Source organism: Salvelinus alpinus, chromosome 2, assembly GCF_045679555.1.
Source record: "Salvelinus alpinus chromosome 2, SLU_Salpinus.1, whole genome shotgun sequence".
Classification (NCBI taxonomy): Eukaryota; Metazoa; Chordata; class Actinopteri; order Salmoniformes; family Salmonidae; genus Salvelinus; species Salvelinus alpinus.
In genome coordinates this window covers 18,732,050-18,758,030 of record NC_092087.1, presented here as the reverse complement: position 1 = coordinate 18,758,030, position 25,981 = coordinate 18,732,050, and the positions used below count along the sequence as shown (strand labels likewise).

At 44.3% G+C, this 25,981-nt stretch overlaps 1 protein-coding gene across 6 annotated transcripts; it reads right to left on the bottom strand.

Annotated features, from left to right (window-relative positions):
• Positions 1 to 815: 815 nt before the first annotated feature.
• LOC139555623 (inhibitor of nuclear factor kappa-B kinase subunit epsilon-like) lies at positions 816 to 25,707 on the bottom strand. 6 transcript variants are annotated; one of them, XM_071369183.1, is made up of 23 exons: positions 25,512 to 25,705; positions 25,233 to 25,287; positions 24,833 to 24,860; positions 22,187 to 22,313; positions 17,771 to 17,908; positions 17,505 to 17,634; positions 17,228 to 17,409; positions 16,867 to 17,027; positions 16,558 to 16,668; positions 13,108 to 13,287; positions 12,787 to 12,983; positions 10,287 to 10,345; positions 10,029 to 10,120; positions 9,839 to 9,940; positions 9,486 to 9,543; positions 9,250 to 9,362; positions 9,034 to 9,110; positions 8,900 to 8,939; positions 8,723 to 8,824; positions 8,078 to 8,174; positions 7,338 to 7,432; positions 7,167 to 7,238; positions 816 to 1,931 (listed from the first exon to the last, which is right to left on the bottom strand). In XM_071369183.1, exons 4-23 carry the CDS (start codon positions 22,286 to 22,288, stop codon positions 1,868 to 1,870), a joined length of 2,172 nt encoding a protein of 723 aa, XP_071225284.1. In that variant the 5' UTR covers positions 22,289 to 22,313; positions 24,833 to 24,860; positions 25,233 to 25,287; positions 25,512 to 25,705; the 3' UTR covers positions 816 to 1,867. The 6 variants fall into 6 exon arrangements, 5 of the variants coding, with proteins under 5 accessions (XP_071225284.1, XP_071225283.1, XP_071225281.1 ...); XM_071369182.1 differs by lacking the exon at positions 25,233 to 25,287 and having other exon boundaries at positions 25,512 to 25,704; XM_071369180.1 differs by lacking the exon at positions 25,233 to 25,287 and having other exon boundaries at positions 24,833 to 24,855; positions 25,512 to 25,704.
• Between the last annotated feature and the right edge of the window lie 274 nt (positions 25,708 to 25,981).

Sequence of the window (25,981 nt, the reverse complement as noted above, 5' to 3'; positions counted from 1 at the left end):
ATGATTGTGGACTACAGGGGCTGAAGTGGAGCGGGTCGTGAGTTTCAAGTTCCTTTGTGTCCACATCACCAATAAACTATCATGGTCCAAACACACCGAGACAGTTGTGAAGAGGGCGCGACAACACCTTTTCCCCTTCAGGCGCCAAGTCTAGGACCAAAAGATTGCTTAACAGCTTCTACCCCAAAGCCATAAAACTGCTGAACAGTTAATAAAATGGCAACCGGATTATTAAATTGACCCCCCCTTTGTTTTTTTACTCTGCTGCTACGCTGTTTATTATCTATGCATAGTCACTTTACAAATGACCTTGACTAACCTGTACCCCCTGGATATAGCTTCGTTATTGTTGTCATTTTCTTGTGTTACTTTTTACTTTAGTTTATATAGTAAATATTTTCTTAACTCTATTTCTTGAACTGTATTGTTGGTTAAGGGCTTGTACGTAAGCATTTAACAGTAAGGTTTACACTAAATACAATTTGATATGGGCCTACTATAGGCTACTACTACTGCACTATATTACTACTGCACTATATTACTACTGCTACAGATGAGGATGACATAGACATATGTTGTTTTTCACCATTCTTTCCAACCATTATTATGGAATCATTTGTTGGTGACTGAGCCCAAAGACAAAAATCCATGAACTTCTGAACTTGTTCTGTTGCCATTAGCCTACAGTACATTGAACCTATAAACATGGGGATAGACATCAGTGAATCCATCCACGTACATAGCTTATGAAGAAGTACAAATGCAAACCATTTAGCCTGCTGTGTTACGATTAGGAAAAGTATAAAATTTCCATGTCACAATACATCATCTGTTTTATAAGAAACCACATGACACAGTGAGCTTGTTCCCCACGAGACAGAAATTCCCCCAACAGTTTACAGAACACCCCTCTCACAAACACCCAACCACACACACATAAGGCTCATACACAAATACCTTTCACATTATGAAAGTGTATTTAGTTTACATTGCGATGAGTTTAGTTGTTTCTTGTTTACTCAGGAAAACCTCCTGTTTGTCAGTCTTACTCTTCATCGGTCATTCTCAAACCAGTTGGCACTGAGTCAAATTGAGACGTTGTAGATATTCAGTAATTGCACAGTGAAGTCAGGAGGCTGAAAAGATTTGTCATGGGCCTTCAAATCCTCAAAAAGTTATCGAGAGCATCTTGACTGGTTGCATCACCGCTTGGTAGGGTATATGTACGTATGGCCAATACATCACTGGGGCCGAGCTCACTGCCATCCAGGTCCTCTATACCAGGCCGTGTCAGAGGAAGGCCCCAAAAATGGTCAAAAACTCCAGCCTCTCTCTACCACATGGCAAGTGGCAACTTCTACCCCCAAGCCATAAGACTTCTAAACAAGACTGCTAAATAGCTAATCAATTGGCTATCATATGTGTGTGCTCTGCGAATGTTTTCTCTATGTCATTTCCTCATGTTTCATGTCTGAAGGCAGCTGATGTCACCCACTGTATGTTCTCCCTTGTGACTTTGTAGCCGGGCAATCATATCAACATAAACAAATGTTTAAATCGCATTATGATTCCACACGTACAGTGGTTCATTTATGGGTTTAATCATGGTACACACATACTAATGACACCATATTGGCTTTGGTCCTGAGCTTCCGTTTGACCCATTTCAGCAGGTGCACTGGGTAGATGAGGGAATCTATCTACCCCTCTCTCTTCTGTCTGTCTGTCTGTTCATCTGTCCGTCCGTCCGTCCGTCTGTGTCTGTTCATCTTATCATCTGTCTGTTCATCTGTCTGTCTGTCTGTTCGTCCGTCCGTCTGTCTGTTCGTCCGTCCGTCTGTGAGTGTGTGTGTGTGGGGTTGTCTGGTCACAGTCCGATGGGACTGGGTAGATCAGGCTCCAGCATGGTTGCAGAGTTAACAGCTCCCAGACTGCAGAAGAGAAAGATTCAGGTCTTAATAAAGCGTGTCCCATAAGGACACCCTATTCCCTTTATAGTTCACCATGTTGGGCCCTGGTCAAAAGTAGTGCACTATATTGGGAATAGGTTGCCATTTGAGACATATTTTGGGACATAGTCAATGCTACAGTTTGTCCTTCAGATGAAACACTTGAGAAAGTTAGGAGGTTAGAGGTTAAGGTTAGGAGGTTAGAGATTAAGGTTCGGAGGTTAGGGGCTAAGGTTAGGAGGTTAGGGTTAGGGGCAGAAGGTCAGAGGTTAGAGGTTAAGGTTAGGAGGTTGGAGATTAGGATAGTAAGGTTACAGGTTAGAGGTTAAGGTTAGGAGACTAGAGGTTAGGAGGTTAAGGTTCAGGGCTAAGGTTAGGGGCTAAGGTTAGGATTAGGGGCTAAGGTTAGGAGGTTAGGGTTAAGGGCTAAGGTTAGAAGTTTAGGTTAAGAGGTTAGGGTTAAGGGCTAAGGTTAGAAGTTAAGGCTAGGAGGTTAGGTTTAGGTGCTAAGGTTAGGAGGTTAGGGGCTAAGGTTAGGAGATTAGAGGTTAAGATTAGGAGCTAAGGTTAGGAGGTTAGAGGTTAAGGGCTAAAATTAGGAGGTTAGAGGTTAGGGACTAAGGTTAGAAGTTAACGTTAGGGTTAGGGACTAAGGTTAGGAGGTTAAGGTTAGGGGCTAAGGTTAGGAGTTAAAGTTAGGGGCTAAGGTTAGGAGTTAAAGTTAGGGGCTAAGGTTAGGAGTTAAAGTTAGGGGCTAAGGTTAGGAGGTTAGAGGTTAAGGGCTAAGGTTAGGAGGTTAGAGGTTAAGATTAGGGACTAAGGTTAGGGGCTAAGGTTAGGAGGTTAGAGTTATGGGCTAAGGTTAGGAGGTTAGGAACTAAGGTTAGGAGGTTAGGGTTATGGGCTAAGGTTAGGAGGTTAGGGTTATGGGCTAAGGTTAGGAGGTTAGGGTTATGGGCTAAGGCTAGGAGGTTAGAGGCTAAGGCTAGGGTTATGGGCTAAGGTTAGGAGGTTAGGGTTATGGGCTAAGGTTAGGAGGTTAGGGTTATGGGCTAAGGTTAGGAGGTTAGAGTTATGGGCTAAGGTTAGGAGGTTAGGAACTAAGGTTAGGAGGTTAGGGTTATGGGCTAAGGTTAGGAGGTTAGGGTTATGGGCTAAGGCTAGGAGGTTAGAGGCTAAGGCTAGGAGGTTAGGGTTATGGGCTAAGGTTAGGAGGTTAGGGTTATGGGCTAAGGTTAGGAGGTTAGGGTTATGGGCTAAGGCTAGGAGGTTAGAGGTTAGGGGCTAAGGCTAGGAGGTTAGGGTTATGGGCTAAGGTTAGGAGGTTAGGGTTATGGGCTAAGGTTAGGAGGTTAGGGTTATGGGCTAAGGTTAGGAGGTTAGAGTTATGGGCTAAGGTTAGGAGGTTAGGAACTAAGGTTAGGAGGTTAGGGTTATGGGCTAAGGTTAGGAGGTTAGGGTTATGGGCTAAGGTTAGGAGGTTAGGGTTATGGGCTAAGGTTAGGAGGTTAGAGGTTAGGGGCTAAGGTTAGGAGGTTAGAGGTTAGGGGCTAAGGTTAGGAGGTTAGGGTTAGGGTTATGGGCTAAGGTTAGGAGGTTAGGAACTAAGGTTAGGAGGTTAGGGTTATGGGCTAAGGTTAGGAGGTTAAGGTTATGGGCTAAGGTTAGGAGGTTAGAGGTTAGGGGCTAAGGTTAGGAGGTTAGAGGTTAGGGGCTAAGGTTAGGAGGTTAGGGTTAGGGGCTAAGGTTAGGAGCTTAGGGGCTAAGGTTAGAGGTTAGGGGCTAAGGTTAGAAGCTTAGGGGCTAAGGTTAGGAGGTTAGAGGTTATGGGCTAAGGTTAGGAGGTTAGGGTTATGGGCTAAGGTTAGGAGGTTAGGGTTATGGGCTAAGGTTAGGAGGTTAGGGTTATGGGCTAAGGCTAGGAGGTTAGAGGCTAAGGCTAGGAGGTTAGGGTTATGGGCTAAGGTTAGGAGGTTAGGGTTATGGGCTAAGGTTAGGAGGTTAGGGTTATGGGCTAAGGTTAGGAGGTTAGAGTTATGGGCTAAGGTTAGGAGGTTAGGAACTAAGGTTAGGAGGTTAGGGTTATGGGCTAAGGTTAGGAGGTTAGGGTTATGGGCTAAGGCTAGGAGGTTAGAGGCTAAGGCTAGGAGGTTAGGGTTATGGGCTAAGGTTAGGAGGTTAGGGTTATGGGCTAAGGTTAGGAGGTTAGGGTTATGGGCTAAGGCTAGGAGGTTAGAGGTTAGGGGCTAAGGCTAGGAGGTTAGGGTTATGGGCTAAGGTTAGGAGGTTAGGGTTATGGGCTAAGGTTAGGAGGTTAGGGTTATGGGCTAAGGTTAGGAGGTTAGAGTTATGGGCTAAGGTTAAGGTCAGAGGTTAGAGGTTAAGGTTAGGAGGTTGGAGATTAGGATAGTAAGGTTACAGGTTAGAGGTTAAGGTTAGGAGACTAGAGGTTAGGAGGTTAAGGTTCAGGGCTAAGGTTAGGGGCTAAGGTTAGGATTAGGGGCTAAGGTTAGGAGGTTAGGGTTAAGGGCTAAGGTTAGAAGTTTAGGTTAAGAGGTTAGGGTTAAGGGCTAAGGTTAGAAGTTAAGGCTAGGAGGTTAGGTTTAGGTGCTAAGGTTAGGAGGCTAGGGGCTAAGGTTAGGAGATTAGAGGTTAAGATTAGGAGCTAAGGTTAGGAGGTTAGAGGTTAAGGGCTAAAATTAGGAGGTTAGAGGTTAGGGACTAAGGTTAGAAGTTAACGTTAGGGTTAGGGACTAAGGTTAGGAGGTTAAGGTTAGGGGCTAAGGTTAGGAGTTAAAGTTAGGGGCTAAGGTTAGGAGTTAAAGTTAGGGGCTAAGGTTAGGAGGTTAGAGGTTAAGGGCTAAGGTTAGGAGGTTAGAGGTTAAGATTAGGGACTAAGGTTAGGGGCTAAGGTTAGGAGGTTAGAGTTATGGGCTAAGGTTAGGAGGTTAGGAACTAAGGTTAGGAGGTTAGGGTTATGGGCTAAGGTTAGGAGGTTAGGGTTATGGGCTAAGGTTAGGAGGTTAGGGTTATGGGCTAAGGCTAGGAGGTTAGAGGCTAAGGCTAGGAGGTTAGGGTTATGGGCTAAGGTTAGGAGGTTAGGGTTATGGGCTAAGGTTAGGAGGTTAGGGTTATGGGCTAAGGTTAGGAGGTTAGAGTTATGGGCTAAGGTTAGGAGGTTAGGAACTAAGGTTAGGAGGTTAGGGTTATGGGCTAAGGTTAGGAGGTTAGGGTTATGGGCTAAGGCTAGGAGGTTAGAGGCTAAGGCTAGGAGGTTAGGGTTATGGGCTAAGGTTAGGAGGTTAGGGTTATGGGCTAAGGTTAGGAGGTTAGGGTTATGGGCTAAGGCTAGGAGGTTAGAGGTTAGGGGCTAAGGCTAGGAGGTTAGGGTTATGGGCTAAGGTTAGGAGGTTAGGGTTATGGGCTAAGGTTAGGAGGTTAGGGTTATGGGCTAAGGTTAGGAGGTTAGAGTTATGGGCTAAGGTTAGGAGGTTAGGAACTAAGGTTAGGAGGTTAGGGTTATGGGCTAAGGTTAGGAGGTTAGGGTTATGGGCTAAGGTTAGGAGGTTAGGGTTATGGGCTAAGGTTAGGAGGTTAGAGGTTAGGGGCTAAGGTTAGGAGGTTAGAGGTTAGGGGCTAAGGTTAGGAGGTTAGGGTTAGGGTTATGGGCTAAGGTTAGGAGGTTAGGAACTAAGGTTAGGAGGTTAGGGTTATGGGCTAAGGTTAGGAGGTTAAGGTTATGGGCTAAGGTTAGGAGGTTAGAGGTTAGGGGCTAAGGTTAGGAGGTTAGAGGTTAGGGGCTAAGGTTAGGAGGTTAGGGTTAGGGGCTAAGGTTAGGAGCTTAGGGGCTAAGGTTAGAGGTTAGGGGCTAAGGTTAGAAGCTTAGGGGCTAAGGTTAGGAGGTTAGAGGTTATGGGCTAAGGTTAGGAGGTTAGGAGGTTAGGGTTATGGGCTAAGGTTAGGAGGTTAGGGTTATGGGCTAAGGTTAGGAGGTTAGGGTTATGGGCTAAGGTTAGAGGTTATGGGCTAAGGTTAGGGTTATGGGCTAAGGTTAGGGTTATGGGCTAAGGTTAGGGTTATGGGCTAAGGTTAGGGTTATGGGCTAAGGTTAGGAGGTTAGGGTTATGGGCTAAGGTTAGGAGGTTAGAGGTTAGGGGCTAAGGCTAGGAGGTTAGGGTTATGGGCTAAGGTTAGGGTTATGGGCTAAGGTTAGGGTTATGGGCTAAGGTTAGGGTTATGGGCTAAGGTTAGGGTTATGGGCTAAGGTTAGGAGGTTAGGGTTATGGGCTAAGGTTAGGAGGTTAGGGGCTAAGGTTAGGAGGTTAGAGTTATGGGCTAAGGGTTATGGGCTAAGGTTAGGGTTATGGGCTAAGGTTAGGGTTATGGGCTAAGGTTAGGGTTATGGGCTAAGGTTAGGAGGTTAGGGTATAGGCTAAGGTTAGGAGGTTAGGGGCTAAGGTTAGGAGGTTAGAGTTATGGGCTAAGGTTAGGGTTATGGGCTAAGGTTAGGGTTATGGGCTAAGGTTAGGAGGTTAGGGTTATGGGCTAAGGTTAGGGTTATGGGCTAAGGTTAGGAGGTTAGGGTTATGGGCTAAGGTTAGAGGTTATGGGCTAAGGTTAGGAGGTTAGGGTTATGGGCTAAGGTTAGAGGTTAGGGGCTAAGGTTAGGAGGTTAGGGTTATGGGCTAAGGTTAGGGTTATGGGCTAAGGTTAGGGTTATGGGCTAAGGTTAGGGTTATGGGCTAAGGTTAGGAGGTTAGGGTTATGGGCTAAGGTTAGGGTTATGGGCTAAGGTTAGGAGGTTAGGGTTATGGGCTAAGGTTAGGGTTATGGGCTAAGGTTAGGAGGTTAGGGTTATGGGCTAAGGTTAGGGTTATGGGCTAAGGTTAGGGTTATGGGCTAAGGTTAGGAGGTTAGGGGCTAAGGCTAGGAGGTTAGAGGTTAGGGGCTAAGGTTAGGGTTATGGGCTAAGGTTAGGAGGTTAGAGGTTAGGGGCTAAGGTTAGGAGGTTAGGGTTATGGGCTAAGGTTAGGGTTATGGGCTAAGGTTAGGAGGTTAGGGTTATGGGCTAAGGTTAGGAGGTTATGGGCTAAGGTTAGGAGGTTAGGGTTATGGGCTAAGGTTAGGGTTATGGGCTAAGGTTAGGAGGTTAGGGTTATGGGCTAAGGTTAGGAGGTTAGGGTTATGGGCTAAGGTTAGGAGGGTAAGGCCACTGACCTCTCAATGATGTTGTTGTTGGATTGCAACTCTCTCACCACTATCTCCATCTCCTCCTTTAGCTGTTGTATCCTGGACACACACCGATTAAACACAGGGGTTTACACACACATGCAGCCAGGCACATCTCTCACACACATCTCACACACACACACACACACACACACACACCTGAGGACCATGTGGTCCTTGTCCCTGGGTGTGGCCTCCTGACCCCCTGGGCCTGTCTGTCCTGGCTGGACTCTGAGCAGGACTCTGTCCAGGAACTGAAGAGAGCACAGCAGGACAATGGTCAGTGTTATCTTTAAAGCTGCTTATTGGTGTAGGGATGATGCTAGAGATTAGAGGTTAAAGGATAACCATTTTTTCCCTCTCAATCAATATCTTGTTTTAATAAAAAATATATTATTGTTAAACAATTATTACAGTTGTCACGATCGTCATAATGTGGAAGAGAGGAGGACCAAAGCGCAGCGTGGTTTGAATACATTCTTCTATATTTAATGAACACTTAAACAAAAACAACAAAACCAATAAGACGAACGTGACTGTTAACCTCCTAATATAAACACTGTGCTAACATGACAGACAATAACCCACCACCCACAATACAAAACAGACTACCACAATATGGTTCCCAATCAGAGACAACGCAAAACACCTGTCTCTGATTGAGAACCATATCAGGCCAAACACATAGAAATATACAAACCAGACATACAACATAGAATGCCCACACAGATCACACCCTGACCAACCAAAACATAAAACATACAAAGCAAACTATGGTCAGGGCGTGACAACAGTCAGTTATTAATTATTATATAGTTATTATATTTCTCTATATCAATATATTGTTTTAATATTTGTATTTATTTATTATTAAACAATTGTTGTAGTTCAAGAAAAACCTTGTTCTGGCGCTCCTCACACATCTCCAGGTCCCCCATCAGCCCTCGGGAGAAAATGCCAAAGTCTGACAGCCTGCACTGCATCTCACGGAGAACACTGACCACACAGAAATAAAGAACACTGACCACACAGAAATAAAGAACACTGACCACACAGAAATAAAGAACACTGACCACACAGAAATAAAGAACACTGACCACACACACATAAAGAACACTGACAACACACACATAAAGAACACTGACAACACACACATAAAGAACACTGACAACACACACATAAAGAACACTGACAACACACACATAAAGAACACTGACAACACGCACATAAAGAACACTGACAACACACCCATAAAGAACACTGACAACACACCCATAAAGAACACTGACAACACACCCATAAAGAAACACTGACAACACACCCATAAAGAACACTGACAACACACCCATAAAGAACACTGACAACACACCCACAAAGAACACTGACAACACACCCACAAAGAACACTGACAACACACCCACAAAGAACACTGACAACACACACATGAAGAACACTGACAACACACACATGAAGAACACTGACAACACAACAGCGTGAGGAGCGAGTTGATATCACTAAAAGGTGTGTGTGTGTGTGTGTCTAACCTGCTCCAGGTCGATGCTGAGGCCAGCAGGTCTCGATACTTCTGTAGACATTCCTCTCTAAACAGAACCTTCACACGCTTTATATGGGACGATAGGTGGAGCCTAGCAGAGAGAGAGAGCAGGATATGATACACACAAACACCACATTTTCCTCAGAAACAATGCTGACATACTCACTTCTCAAACTTGTGTATCTGCTCATCATTGTAGGCAAGCTCTAGAACAATCACAAGGGAGACATTTATTAAACACTCCAAACACAGGAGGCACACGTTAGACAGACAGACAGACAGAGACACAGACACACACACTTCCAGTCAGTCGGTCCTTGCGGTACTGTTGGTGGATGGCCATGATCTTCTCCAGGAGGACCTCCATCTTCTGGATGCTGTAGAGGTGAGGGGTCAGAGTTCACACCAGATGCCATTTTAACCCCAACTCTGCACACTGCAACCCCTTGGCCCCGAGCCCTTGTAGAGATGTGAATAAGGACGGAACAGGCATAAACATGATGAAGAAAGTCTCACCTGTTGTCCTCAGACAGATTCTCAGAGTGTTTGGCCAGTTCTACATGCAGGTGTTCTAGACGGGTCTGGAATTCCCGGATCCCTCCGGCGTACACTGGCAGGTTCTCCCTGATCTACATGGAGAGAACAAGGACAAACACCAGCCCAAACCTCAAGAGACAGCCACAGCCAGTGTCAAGGATCCTCCCTCCCACCCAACACCCATCCCCAGTCAGTTTCAACGGCATGTATCTCACCAGTCGCAGCTTCTTGCTGTCGTCAGTGGACTCTGGGGCTTGCAGGGGGAACTGTCCTCTGCAAGACGAGAGGATGACAGGAGGGAGGGAGGGTGAGAGGATGAGAGGAGGGAGGGAGGGTGAGAGGAGGGAGGGTGAGAGGATCAGAGGATGAGAGGAGGGAGGGAGGGTGAGAGGTGAGGAAGACAGGAGTGAGGGAGGGTGAGAGGTGAGGAAGACAGGGGGGAGGGTGAGAGGTGAATTAAAGTAAAGATACAACTGGTTTAGGTATTCACTGCTCACAATGTGACAATGACTGAGATTGTAAGTGTTTTGTATGTGAGTGTGTGTATGTGGTCTTGTCGGTCACTCACAGTGTGTGTAGTCTGTGCTCAGAACTGAGGCAGGAGTGCAGTCTCATGTTGACCATGCTGATACTGAGCAGCGAGTCACCACACTCCCTACCCACCTTCTCCCTGGGTAGACAGAGAGGGGAGAGCATGGGTCATGGCAGATCGATGGGATGATGCTGGTTTGTTCTCACGGTGTGTGTGTGGGTCTCACATGTAGCTGTAGTATCCATGTAAGAACAGTTCTCTGTGTGTGTGCAAGGAACGCACTATCCTCAGGTACTGATAGACCACTCCTACTATCAACTAGACAGAGGAGAATGGGAGAGAGGGGAGAAAAGAGGGGGGTGAGTAAAGAGACTGATTCACTCAATAGAAAAACACAACCATCAGCAGACCATTCAGCTGAGAGTTTTAACTGTCTCTTCCAGTTGGTCACACAGTGCTGGATCCCATGTCATGACTAACTTACCTTGGAGAAAGAGTAGTCTGCCACAACGTCAAACCGGGATGGGATGTTGGGCATCTCAGCTACAGAGGACAAAACACACATCATTTATAGTTTATTAATCAATAACAATACCCATTGAGTGTACATAACATTAAGGACAGCTTCAGAACAGCCTCAATTCGTTGGGGAATAGTCTACAAGGTGCCAAAAGCGTTCCACAGGGATGCTACCATACCCCATGTAATTGTAATAACATACAGGAACTCAAGTTCTTTTGTTCACCCGAACTAGAATACCTCACAATCAAATGCCGACCGTATTATCTCCCAAGATAATTATCTTTGGTTATTGTCATGTTTATCCCCCCTCAAGCCAATACCACGACGGCCCTCAAGGAACTTCACTGGACTTTATGCAAACTGGAAACCACATATCCTGAGGCCACATTTATTGTAGCTGGGAACTTCAACAAAACAAATTTGAGGAAAAGGCTTCCTAAATCCTATCAGCATAGCGACTGTAGCACTCGCGCCAGAAAAACACTCGACCATTACTACTCCAACTTCCGGGATGCATACAAGGCCCTCCCCCGCCCTCCTTTCGGCAAATATGACCACGACTCCAATTTTCCCCCCTTCCCGTGCTAAGGACTATTCAAGGAATCCACGCTTCAAGATTTGATCACGCGGACTGGGATATGTTCCGGGTAGCTTCGGAGAATAATATTGACGTGTACAACGAGACGGTGACTGAGTTTATCAGGAAGTGTATAGGAAATGTTGTACCCACTGTGACTATTAAAACCTAACCAGAAACCGTGGCTAGATGGCAGCATTCGCGCTAAACTGAAAGTGCGAACCACCGCATTTAACCATGGCAAGGCGACTGGGAATATGGTAGAATACAAACAGAGCGGTCATTCCCTCCGTAAGGCAATCAGACAGGCAAAATGTCAGTATAGAGACAAAGTGGAGTCCCAATTCAACGGCTCAGACACCAGACGTATGTGACAGGGTCTACAGACAATCATGGACTACAAAAGGAAAACCAGCAACGTCGCGGACACCGACACCTTGCTCCCAGAAAGCTTAACACGCTCTTTGCCCGCTTTGAGGATAACACAGTGCCACCGACGCAGCCTGCTACCAACGACTGTGGGCTCTCCTTCTCCGTGGCCGATGTGAGTAAGACATTTAAACGTGTTAACCCTCGCAAGGTGTTTACGGACATATTCAATCTCTCCCTATCCCAGTCTGCTGTCCCCACATGCTTCAAGAGGGCCACCATTGTTCCTGTTCTCAAGAAAGCGAAGGTAACTGAACTAAATGACTATCGCCCCATAGCCACCACTTCTGTCATCATGAAGTGCTTTGAGAGACTAGTCAAGGATCATATCACCTCCACCCTACCTGATACCCTAGACCCACTTCAGTTTGCTTACCGCCTCAATAGGTCCACAGACGATGCAACCACCATCACACTGCACACTGCCCTAACCCATCTGGACAAGAGGAATACCTATGTACGAATGCTGTTCATTGACTATAACTCAGCATTCAACACCATAGAACCATCCAAGCTCATCATTAAGCTCAAGGCTCTGGGTTTGAACCCCGCCCTGTGTAATTGAGTCCTGGACTTCCTGACGGGCCGTCCCCCAGGTGGTGAAGGTAGGAAACAACATCTCCACGTCGCTGATCCTCAACACTGGGGCCCCACAAGGGTGCATACTCAGCCCCCTCCTGTAGATAAAAAGATCATCAAGGACAACAACCACCCGAGCCACTGCCTGTTCACCCCGCTATCATCCAGAAGGCGAGGTCAGTACAGGTGCATCAAAGCTGGGACCGAGAGACTGAAAAACAGCTTCTATCTCAAGGCCATCAGACTGTTAAACAGTCATCACTAACACAGTGAGGCTGCTGCCTACCTACAGACATGAAATCATTGGCCACTTTAATAAATGGAACACTAGTCACTTTAATAATGTTTACATATCTTGCATTACTCATCTCATATGTATATACTGTATTCTATACTATTCTACTGTTTCTCAGTCTATGCTGCTCTGACATTACTCGTCCATATATTTATACATTCTTAATTCCATCCCTTTACTTAGATTTGTGTGTATTAGGTATTTGTTGTGCAATTGTTAGATATTACTTGTTAGATATTGCTGCACTGTCGGAATTAAAAGCACAAGCATTTCACTACACCCGCAATAACATCTGCTAAACACGTGTATGTGACAAATAAAATTTGATTTGATTTCAAAGGTACTTAAATATTTTGTCTTGACTATTCACGCTCTGAATGGCACACATACACAATCCATGTCTCAATTGTCTCAAGGCTTAAAAATCCTTCTTTAACCTGTCTGCTCCCCTTCATCTACACTGATTGAAGTGGATTTAACAATGACATCAACAAGGGATCATAGCTTTCACCTGGATTCACCTGGTCGGTCTATGTCATGGAAAGAGCAGGTGTTCTTAATGTTTATGTGTGTGTGTCTTACGTTCTCTGAAGGGGAGGCCAGCGTGCGTCTCTGGAGTGCGGCTAAGCAGAAGTAGCGGCTGGGAGGGCGAGGTGGAGGGGAAGTTGACCACCTTCATAGAGCCCTCCAGGGAAAGGTCATGACCCAGGAACAGGAAGTGCTGTTGCTCCAGCCCCACCCCCGTCTGAGACGCCACTTCCTCACAGAAGATGGCCGCCCTGGTGAGCGAGACGGGAGAGGTGGGGGGGGAGGGGGCAAGGTGGGTGTAGGTCAACACAGGTGTGTGTGTGAGTATATACCGGCAAGTTTGTGTGTGTATGTGTGGGTGCGTGTTTGACTCACGTGTTGTAGTGGTGAATGTATAAGCGGTGAGCTGTGGCCTGTTGCAGGGAGAACAGATAGACTGAGACTCTCTGTAGTATCTCTGTGGTGGCAGAAAAGAACTGGTCAAATGCCCAACACTTCTCCTGGTCTGCCTCCAGTATCCCAGCTAACACTGGGACTAGCTGATCCCTCAGACCCCTATACAAAAGAGAGTGAGAGAGAGAGAGTTATACTGCAACTTCAGATACACTCATTAAAGGCGCTATGACAAGTCTCTCTTGGCTGAGAGTTGAGGAAAGACTGACTTCTTGTTTTTATAAGAAACAATGTGTTGGAAATTCCAAATTGTTTGCATAGTCAACTTACACACAGTACTGACACACACACTTACCCCACCAGACATGCCACCAGGGATCCTTTCACAGTCCCCAGGTCCAGAACAAATTCAAAGAAACACTATAAAACTGTTATACAGAGCCATGAGTACATGGAACTCCCTTCCATCTTATATAGCGCAAGTGAACAGCAAACCTGGTTTCAAAAAACAAATAAAGCAACACCTCACAGCACCATGCCTCTTCCCCATGTGACCTACATGTTGTGTGTAGGTACTGACATGTATGTGTAGCTGATAGATGCACATGCTATTTTACAGTAAACAAACTGACAACAGACTTTCAGCACACTTAAAGGGAAGGACATTTAACAAGCACAGCACTTACACAAATTACTGATGATTGGCTGAGAGAAATTGATGGGGGCTGTTTTGTTAGACTTTAGTGCGGCTTTGGACATTATCAATCATAGTCTGCTGCTTGAAAAACGTATGTCTTATGGCTTTACACTCTCTGCTATATTGTGGATAAAGAGTTAACTGTCTAACAGAACACAGAGGGTGTTCTTTAAATGGAGCTTCTCCAACATAATCCAGGTAGAATCAGGAATTCCCCAGGGCAGCTGTCTAGGGCCCTTACTTTTTTCAATCTCTATTAATGACATGCCACTGGCTTTGAGAAAAGCCAGTGTGTCTATGTACAGTTGAAGTCGAAAGTTTACATACTACTTAGCCAAAAACATTTAAACTCAGTTTTTCACAATTCCTGACATTTAATCTTAGTAGAAAATACCTGTCTTAGGTCAGCTAGGATCACCACTTTATTTAAAAAATGTGAACTGTCAGAATAATAGTTGAGAGAATGATTTATTTCAGCTTTTATTTCCTTCATCACATTCCCAGTGGGTCAGAAGTTTACATACACTCAATTAGTGTTTGGTAGCATTGACTTTAAATTGTTTACCTTGGGTCAAATGTTTCAGGTAGCCTTCCACAAGGCTATTTTAAATTTTGGCCCATTCCTCCTGACAGAGTTGGTGTAACTGAGTCAGGTTTGTAGGCCTCCTTGCTCGCATACGCTTTTTCAGTTCTGCCCACAAATTTTCTATAGGTTTGAGGTCAGGGCTTTGTGATGGCCCCTCCAATACCTTGACTTTGTTGTCCTTTAGCCATTTTGCCACAACTTTGGAAGTACGCTTGGGGTCATTGTCCATTTGGAAGACCCATTTGTGACCAAGCTTTAACTTCCTGACTGATGTCTTGAGATGTTTCTTCAGTATATCCACATAATTTTCTTTCCTCATGACGCCATCTATTTTGTGAAGTGCACCAGTCCTCCTGCAGCAAAGCACCCACACAACATGATGCTGCCACTCCCGTGCTTCACAGTTGTGTTCTTCGGCTTGCAAGCATCCCCCTTTTTCCTCCAAACATGACGATGGTCACTATGGCCAAAAAGTTATATTTTTGTTTCACCAGACCAGAGGACATTTCTCAAAAAAGTATGATCTTTGTCCCCATGTGCAGTTGCAAAACATAGTCTGCTTTTTTATGGCGGTTTTGGAGCAGTGGCTTCTTCCTTGCTGAGCGACCTTTCAGGTTATGTCGATATTGGACTCGTTTTACTGTGGATATAGATACTTTTTTTTCTGTTTCCTCCAGCATCTTCACAAGGTCTTTTGCTGTTATTCTGGGATTGATTTGCACTTTTCGCACCAAAGTACGTTCATCTCTGTGAGACACAACGCGTCTCCTTCCTGAGCGGTATGATGGCTGCGTGGTCCCATGGTCCCATTTATACTTTCGTACTATTATTTGTACAGATGAACGTGGTACCTTCAAGTGTTTGGAAATTGCTCCCAAGGATGAACCAGACTTGTGGAGGTCTACAATTTTTTTTCTGAGGTCTTGGCTGATTTCTATAGATTTTCCCATGATGTCAAGCAAAGAGGCACTGAGTTTGAAGGTAGGCCTTGAAATACATCCACAGGTACACCTCCAATTGTCTCAAATGATGTCAATTAGCCTATCAGAAGCTTCTAAAGCCATGACATCATTTTCTGGAATTTTCCAAGCTTGTTTAAAGGCACAGTCAACTTAGTGTATGTAAACTTCTGACCCACTGGAATTGTGACACAGTGTATTATAAGTGAAATAATCTGTGTGTAAACAATTGTTGGAAAAATTACTTGTGTCATGCACAAAGTAGATGTCCTAACCGACTTGCCAAAACTATAGTTTGTTAACAAGAAATTTGTGGAATGGTTGAAAAACGAGTTAATGACTCCAACCTAAGTGTATGTAAACTTCCTACTTCAAATGTATGCGGATGACTCAACACTATACACGTCAGCTACTACAGCGTCTGAAATGACTGCAAACTTAAAGAGCTACAGTTAGTTTCAGAGTGGGTGGCAAGGAATAAGTTAGTCCTAAATATTTAAAAAACTAAAAGCATTGTATTTGGGACAAATCATTCACTAAACACTAAACCTCAACTAAATCTTGTAATGAATAATGTGGAAATGGAGCAAGTTTACACCCACTGCTTTACACACGTAAACATGGATTTTGTGTAGTAGATATGTGGTAGTAGAGTAGGGGTCTGAGGGCACACACTTAACGTGTTGTGAAAATATGTTGTGAATGTATTGTAATGTTTTAAAAATGGTATAAACTGGCTTAATTTTGCCTTGGCAGCAGCTAATGGGGATCCATAATAAATACAAATAAAGGGAAAGGGGTCAGTTGTCCAACTGAATCCATTCAACTGAAATGTGTCTTCCGCATTTAACACAACCTCTGAATCAGAGAGGTGCGGGAGGCTGCCTTAATCGACATCCACGCCTTCGGCATCCAGGGAACAGTGGGTTAACTGCCTTGCTCAGGGGCAGAACGACTGATTTTTATCTTGTCAGCTTGGGGATTCGATCCAGCAACCTTTCGGTTACTGGCCCAATGCTCTTACCACTAGGCTACCTGCCGCCCCTCAAATACACACACACTACATGTTCATGTTTTTAAATGTTTGTAAATTGTAAAGTGTTTTGTCTGTAATATGTCGGACCCCAGTAAGACTAGCTGTCTCCATTGGCGTTGGCTAATGGGAATCCTAATACATCAAAGGTACTGACTTTGAGAGCAGGCAGTTGTTTGGTAGGTGGTAGCTCCACTCTATAGGTCCGTCGTTGACCTTCTGACCTCCGGCAATGGCCCCTACTGGCTTCTCTTTGGTGATCTTATACCTGCACGTCACAGACAGGGGAAGAGGGGGAGCAGAGAGAGGAGAAGACGCTAGCTCTTTATTTTACACTCCTATTTCAGCTGTTGTTGTGTTTGTTTAATCCCAAATAAATAAAATAGCAATTATTAGACAATTTCAACATAGTAATTACATGCACACTCACTGTTGAATCTCTGAAACACACCACACAGAGACTTACATGGTGGGTTTGTTCCTGCGGGGTCCTCCGTAGGGTGTGAAGGGCAAAGAACCGGTGGCAGCGTGGTAAAACGTCACTCCAATACTCCACAGGTCAACACTCACACCATAGGCCTTGTGCTGAGGCTTACGCAGTACTGCACGCTCATACATGTCTGGGTGCTACACACACACACACACACAAGCTCAATAACACACACCATAGCCTGCCATAACTTATGTTATCTACTGAGGCACATGAAACACTGCAGGCTCATACATCCCAGAAAACATTCAATCTCCCCTCCCCTCTTCTCTCCATACCCTCCTTGTCTTCTCTCCTCCACTACCTTTCCTCTCTACTCCTCTCCTCTCCCTCTCACCAGGTATTCCTCTGTTCCATAGATGGAGACGAACTTCTCATCATCCTCTAGTTCTCTGGCCGCTCCGAAGTCTGTTAGCTTATAAACGGACCTTCCGTCCTCTCCCACCTGACGCATGATGTTCCCAGGCTTAATGTCCCGGTGCACCACCCCGTTCTCACGCAGATGGTTCATCCCTTGCACTAGAAGAAATAGGAGGAATGGTCCATTAATTTGGGGGGACGATGACTAACTTCTCCCCTTATCCCCAGGCCCCTCTCTACCCCTCCTCACACACCCACACACTGTAGTACTATGAGGAACTCTGTCTCGGGCAGACCGAAGGCGTTCTCTGGCTCTTCCAGCAGACTGAGCAGGCTGCCTCCTGAACAATACTCCATCACCAACACCTTTTGTTTATTGCTCAGCTAGAGAGAAAGAGAGACAGAGAGAGTTAATACATAAATACAAGGGAGAGTTGAAACGGCAGACTAATACAGACTAATATAAGTCTTCTCCTCACTCATCATCCCCTCTCCTGTTCTTAACTCGTCCCCTCCTCACCTCCTCCACAGAGAAGAGCTTGACGATGGTTTTGTGGTCGAGTCTCCTGAGCATTTCAAACTCTCTCATCTGAACCTCATACGGACGGCTGTAGCTCAAATGGTTAAACACCTTCACCGCAACCTGCTCCCCTGTCCTCTACACACGGACACACACGCAAAACACACACACAAAACCCACACATACACAAAGTCAGTTTTAAAAAGTTATAGCTATCTTTTTTTGTCATATGACATTGCTATGTAGTTGTCATAAGTGTACAGTGTTACCATTGGACTCCATGATAGACATGCTAGGTTATCACAGTGAAGATATGTTTCGTGTAAGAAGTAGCCTACACCTCAAAGTTTAGATGCGGATGACATCTCATTCACTCTGAAGTTTTTGATCTAGTTAGATTTTTCTTTGATGTACTGAAATGGTGTGTGTGGGTGTATGCTGATGTAGGTAACAATGTAGTCTGTGGGGAGATGCTGACGCGTATAATGGTATATGGCGTTGTTGGGTTCACCTTGGGGTCATGATAGGGGCTGTACCGAATGTTTGATGTATTATAATAATTGATTATGCTTATGTTGTATTAATAGAAGGGGTTATAAGACCCCTCCCCCCTTACATTTATAGGGTCCTAGACTACAGGTTAACAATATATATATACACATTATAAAGTTTAATATTGTTCCACAGTACTTTTTAGTCTCTGCTTCTTATAAAAACGGTCTGAGAGATGTGTCAAAGATAAAAGAGATGCAGAGACACAGAACTCTGCAGGGGAGTGAAAGAGATAAGAGACTAGTCAGACATTACACTATAAATCAATTAGGGGAGTGGACATTTACTGCTGAGCCTTTAGGTAACACTGAAACTCTTGTTTGTATAGCTGTGTAGGCATGGGCTTGGTCTCATGAGTAGAAGGTAATGACATTGGCGGGTGACATCACTATGGATTGACTGCAAGCATAATAAAACAACTGGGACACTTTCATATTTTGCAGAACTTACTCTGAAACATGCGTGCTATGTTCCTGTTGTCAACTTCTGTCTGCAATTGCATTAATAAATGAATGATTGATTTACTTAAAGATATTGTCTGAATGCTAATTTCACCAATGAGCCAATGATTGACAAGGAACAAGGAACGAACCCCAACAGCGTATATCAGGTTCAGTGATTCTCAATGTTGACCCTGGGAACCAACTGCCTGTATCCGATGTGGCTCTGAGCATCACTTTGGCACTTAGCCAGTGGCGATTTTAGCATGTAAGTCTTGGTGGACAAAAAAAAAAGGTTTTTATATGCATGCCAGCAAAGCCACTACACAACACATTAATTACACTATAACGGTGACAAACGGTGCCCACAAACTGTGATGGCCTACATAAAGCTGGCCTGACAGCTGAGCTTTCCTTTCAGCAACATGGAGTGAATCTTTACCACTGTTACACCTGGCTATCAGCAGAGCCTTGTCTGGCAGCGAAACAGTTCATTCAGCCTCATTTACTGCCTTTAAAAAAAACAGCTGATATGGCTGACTTGCTTAATAAACAAATGTGGTTTCTACTGACAATTGAGATGTACAAACTATGACATAAGGGGACAACGAGCGGATAAGAGGCAATCCATAATTTAGATTAAGACATGAATGAGCGAGTTAGGACGGACTTAGTCAATATAACTATTTGTTCAGCACTTCTGAAATGTACAGCGACAGAATTCAGAACATGGGCCGTTCTTACAGTATTATCCCTGTACACTAAGTCAGAACTGTAGGATAAATAAAGGGGCATATACGCAGACAATGAAAGCTCTTACAATATTCAATGACATTTCTCTAAAACAGGCTATAGGCTACATGTGCACCATCAAGTCAGAACAGTGGGCTAAATTACGAGGGAGGAAAGGGACGAAATTATTAGGTCGAGGCACATGGGCTACTAACAGCTTACTACACAACATACACTTAGTATTACTTTCTTGGCTACAGTATACATATCTCCCTGGCATATTACATAATTTATGCAGCAGCACACAATACATTTTTTGACTCACTTTGGTGTGCTGTGTTCACTTGAACAGGAAGGTGGTGCGGCGGTCCTTCTTGTGGGCTCTAGAAAGAATTCCAAGTTGGATGACCGTTCAAAATTATTTTCCGTATTTTCCCCAGTCGGAACTAGTTTTATCTGAGTTCCCAGTAGTCTTGAACTCACCGAAGTCTGAGATATCCCAGTTCCGAGTTTCCATTTGTTTTGAATGCGGATTAACAGCATGGCCAATGTATTAAAAATATTCTGGCCTATTGTATTACCCCCTTTTTCATGATATCCAATTGGTAGTTACGATCTTGTCTCATCACTGCAACTCCGCTACGGACTCGGGCGAAGGTCGAGAGCCAAGCCACACTGCTTCTTGACACACTGCTCGCTTAACCCAGAAGCCAGCCGCACCAATGTCTCGGAAGAAACACTGTCGAACTAATGACCGAAGTCAGCTTGCAGGCGCCACAAGGTGTCGCAAGAGCATGATGAAACAAGGACATTCCGGCCAAACCCTCCCCTAACCTGGACGACGCTGGGCCAATTGTGCACCGCCTCATGGTTCTCCTGGCTACTGCCGGCTGTGACACAGCCTGGGATCAAACCCGGGGCTGCAGCGGCGCCTCATTGTTGAATTTGCGATTTCCAACTTATGTAATGTTTATGTCCAATGGCCGATGAGCACAGATTAGTTTTATCTATAATTTCTCAGAGATTGTGAAAGTATGGTGTTGACATGATCAGTCCAATCAAAGCTACCGTATATATATATATAACGTAATTTTATCTGTAGCCAATGATCTTGAGCATTCTTGGATGGGCACTTTATTTATTTATTTACCCCTTTTTCTCCCCAATTTCGTGGTATTCAATTGGTAGTTACAGTCTTCTCTCATCGCTGTAATTCCCGTACGGAGGTTGAGAGCCATGCGTCCTCCGAAAAACAACCCAACCAAGCCGCACTGCTTCTTGACACAATGCCCACTTAACCCGGAAGCCAGCCGCACCAATGTGTCAGAGGAAACAGCGTACACCTGGCGACCGTGTCAGCGTGCACTGCGCCCGGCCCGCCACAAGAGTTGCTAGTGTGTGATGGAACAAGGGCATCCCTTCCGGCCAAATCCTCCCCTAACCAGGACGACGCTGGGCCAATTGTGCGCCGCCCCATGGATCTCCCGGTTGCGGCCGGCTGCGATAGAGCCTGGACTCGAATCCAGAATCTCTAGTGGCACAGCTACTAGAGTGCATCAAAGCGGGGACCGAGAGACTGAAAAACAGCTTCTATGTCAAGGCCATCAGATTGTCACTAACATTGAGTGGCTGCTGCCAACAAACTGACTCATCTCTAGCGACTTTGATAATGAAAAATGTATGTAATAAATGTATCACTAGCCACTTTAAACAATGCCACTTTATATAATGTTTACATACCCTACATTACTCATCTCATGTATATACTGTACTCTATACCATCTACTGCATCTTGCCTATGCCGTTCGGCCTTAGCTCATTCATTAATCTTTATGTACATATTCATTCCTTTACACTTGTGTGTATAAGTGTAACAGTATAACTTCCGTCCCTCTCCTCGCCCCTACCTGGGCTCGAACCAGGGACCCTCTGCACATATCAACAACCGACACCCACAAAGCATCGTTACCCATCGCGCCACAAAAGCCGCGGCCCTTGCAGAGCAAGGGGAACAACTACTTCAGGTCTCAGAGCGAGTGATGTCACCGATTGAAACGCTATTAGCGCGCACCACCGCTAACTAGCTAGCCATTTCACATCGGTTACATAAGGTAGTTGTTGTGAAATTGTTAGATTACTTGTTAGATATTAATGCATGGTCGGAACTAGAAGCACAAGCATTTCGCTACACTCGCATTAACATCTGCTAACCATGTGTATGTGACAAATAACATTTGATTTGATTTAACACTGATGCAGTGCCTTAGACCACTGAGCCACTCGGGAGGCCCTGGATGGGCACTTTTAATGTAAGTCTATGGCAGCACCCAAGGGGCTTGAATTTTCAAGCTCTACCCATATATTTTCCGGTGACGTAGTGTTCCCATGAGTGTCAGAACACTGAGCCAATCACGGCATAACTAGAGAACGTTACCAACCCCTAAACTCTGTATTTTCCGCTGGTTGCCCCACCACCACAGAAAGCACTGAGCTAGGTTGAAACACCTGCATTTTGGAGCTGCCTTACTCAAGAAAGCAAAAAATTGATTGTATGCGGCTTTATTAACCCAATTATGATTATTGATTTTTTTTTGCTAAACAGCTCGACCCCAACTGCCCTGAATGAAGCGTTGCCACTGCACCTAGCACACGACAATCTTTTTTTTTTGTAAAGGTGAGTTTAGAGTCCTACCTTGTTGCGGGCCTTGTAGACGCTGGCTGTGGCCCCCTGACCAAGCACATCTCCCAAAGACCACAGGTAGTTGGCTGTGCTCGCAGTCATCTTCTCTGTCATTTACAGCCTGGAGAAGTCTGATTGTCTGCAGTAGGGAATATACAGAAGGCTATGAGTCAATAACTGAAACACACCTATTCAGAATGAAAACTATTCACAGGATGTTGGTGTGGAATGGAGAGTCAAGGGGTGGGGTTCATATAAAGTCAGAGGTAATGTGGACTTCTCTCTGGTCAGAAAGGTAAACAACAAGGGGGAAGAAGTTCAAGTTATAGCTCAAATATAGATTCAGAACTTTTGTGAAATAGCACAGATACAAATATATGGCAAATAGAAATCAAACTGATGGACATCAGAAAGCCAGGACTAAAAACAAACAATACACAACTATTGTAAAATAGCTTGTGCCTGTAGAACGTGTACAGTATGTATAAGCTGGAAGCAGAAGCCTAAGTGTTATTGTTTATTTGTTTACTCCAGTTGGGGGAGGGGTGGTAGGATTTGGGAAATAATACAGTAAGGTATATTCAAATAAAGTGTGTAGATGTATATACAGTTGAAGTCAGAAGTTTACATACACTTAGGTTGGAGTCATTAAAACTCGTTCAACCACTCCACAAATTTCTTGTTAACAAACTATAGTTTTGGCAAGTCGGTTAGGACATCTACTGTGTGCATGGCACAAGTAATTTTTCCAACAATTGTTTACACACAGATTATTTCATTTATAATTCACAGTATCACAATTCCAGTGGGTCAGAAGTTTGCATACACTAAGTTGACTGTGCCTTTAACCAGCTTGGAAAATTCCAGAAAATTATGTCATGGCTTTAGAAGCTTCTGATAGGCTAATTGACATCATTTGAGACAATTGGAGGTGTACCTGTGGATGTATTTCAAGGCCTAACTTCAAACTCAGTGCCTCTTTGCTTGACATCATGGGAACATCAATAGAAATCAGCCAAGACCCCAGAAAAATACAATTGTAGACCTCCACAAGTCAGGTTCATCCTTGGGAGCAATTTCCAAATGCCTGAAGGTACCACATTCATCTGTACAAACAATAGTACGCAAGTATAAACACCATGGGACCACGGAGCTGTCATACCGCTCAGGAAGGATATGCGTTCTGTCTCCTAGAAATGAACGTACCTTGGTGCGAAAAGTGCAAATCAATCCCAGAACAACAGCAAAGGACCTTGTGAAGATGCTGGAGGAAACCGGTACAAATGTATCTATATCCACAGTAAAAACGAGTCCTATACCGACATAACCTGAAAGGCCGCTCTGCAAGGAAGAAGCCACTGCTCCAAAACTGCCATAAAAAAGCCAGACTATGGTTTGCAACTGCAAATGGGGACAAAGATCGTACTTTTGAGAAATGTCCTCTGGTCTGATGAAACAAAAATAGAACTGTTTGGCCATAATGACCATCGTCATGTTTGGAGGAAAAAGGGGGCGGCTTGCAAGCCGAAGAACACCATCCCAACCGTGAAGCACGTGGGAAGGCAGCATCATGTTGTGGGGGTGCTTTGCTGCAGGAGGGACTGGTGCACTTCACAAAATAGATGGCATCATGAGGAAAGAAAATGATGTGGATATACTGAAGCAACATCTCAAGACATCAGTCAGGAAGTTAAAGCTTGGTCACAAATGCGTCTTCCAAATGGACAATGACCCCAAGCATACTTCCAAAGTTGTGGCAAAATGGCTTAAGGACAGCAAAGTCAAGGTATTGGAGGGGCCATCACAAAGCCCTGACCTCAATCCTATAGAACATTTGTGGGCAGAACTGAAAAAGCGTGTGCGAGCAAGGAGGCCTACAAACCTGACTCAGTTACACCAGCTCTGTCAGGAGGAATGGGCCAAAATTCACCCAACTTATTGTGGGAAGCTTGTGGAAGGCTACCTGAAATGTTTGACCCAAGTTCAACAATTTTAAAGTCAATGCTACCAAATACTAATTGAGTGTATGTAAACTTCAGACCAACTGGGAATGTGATGAAAAAAATAAAAGCTGAAATAAATCATTCTCTACTATTATTCTAGCATTTCACATTCTTAAAATAAAGTGCTGTTCTTAACTGACCTAAGACAGGGAATGTTTACTAGGATTAAATGTCAGGAATTGTGAAACTGAGTTTAAATGTATTTGGCTAAGGTGTATGTAAACTTCAGACTTCAACTGTATATGTATGTATGTATGTATGTATGTATGTATGTACACTACCGTTCAAAAGTTTGTACGGTAGTGTACTAATGGTTGACCAATGGTCAATTAGCCTTTGAAAATGATAAACTTGGATTAGCTAACAAAATGTGCCATTGGAACACAGGACTGATGGTTACTGATAATGGGCCTCTGTACACCTATGTAGATGTGTGTGTGTGTGTGTATATATATATATCGGTATGTTTATGTATGTATATAGATAGATAGATATATTTAACCCAAAAATATATGGGGGATTGGAAATGCAGACAATTACATTGAAGGAAGCAATAATCTATCTGCAATGCTAAAGCTGATCCACCCACTAAAAAACAGAGAATTGTTTTGTTGTTCAAGTTCCCAAAATGTGAAGTGAATAGATTACAGGCTACCTGTAACGGCAGTCTATCTCTTCCTGCTCTTCGGACGAGGAGAGGCGAGAAGGATCGGAGGACCAATATGCAGAGTGGTAAGTTTCCATGATTTTAATATCCACGAAAACAAGATACAATACAAAATAACAAAAGAACTAACCGTAACAGTCCCGTGTGGCACAAACACTGACACAGGAAACAAACACCCACAAACCAAACGTGAAACCCTAAGTATGCCTAAGTATGATTCTCAATCAGGGACAACGATTGACAGCTGCCTCTGATTGAGAACCATACCAGGCCGAACACAAAAACCCCAACATAGAAAAACACACATAGACAACCCACCCCAACTCACGCCCTGACCCTACTAAATAAAGATAAAACAAAGGAAATAAAGGTCAGAACGTGACACTACCTGTAGATACATTCCACTGTCCCTAATCGTAGGGCCTATCAATGTTGATACACATCTGTTGAAAACGAAGATATACACTGTAATAACCTGAACAGCTGAGACCAGTTAGCTGTTGTGAGGTACACTCCCTGGGCTTTGTGACAGGGCTTAGTTATAAAAATATAAGAGTTTCTACACAATACTAAAGACAATGTGTGTTTAAAAACGGATAGGGGAACATTGACAAACTTGCCAAAACTGAAGTTCAAGGTTCGATGTCTTGAATAAAAGGTAGCCTACCTGTCTCGTTTTTCGTCACAGGGACAAATTTGAACTCTTTGCATCCACAATCTGCTACATTTCGCTGAAGTTTCCCGACAAAACAGATGGCAACCTCACCTATTCTTCGTCACTGAACCGGGTAAACTTTGAAGATTTTGGCGGAAATGCAACTACAGTCTGCGCATTCTATTCAAGTTTCGGTTCAGTGCTGTAACTTCCGAGTTGTGCACCAGTTTACTTTACAGTTAAGCTCTGGCGATATCTAGTGGCTTATATTGTGTACTACACCCATAGCGCTCAATGTAATTTAATTTATTGGACACCTCCAGTTTGATCATCTTGGTTGGAGAAGCACAGATAATAATATTCACATTGTTGATGAATTCCAGGCCTGGACTATTAAAAATAACTGTGAGAGGTGTTCCTCGAGGTTTCCTATTCAATTATAGGCAAATAGAACAAACCTTGCCTCTAGTAGGATGTCTCAA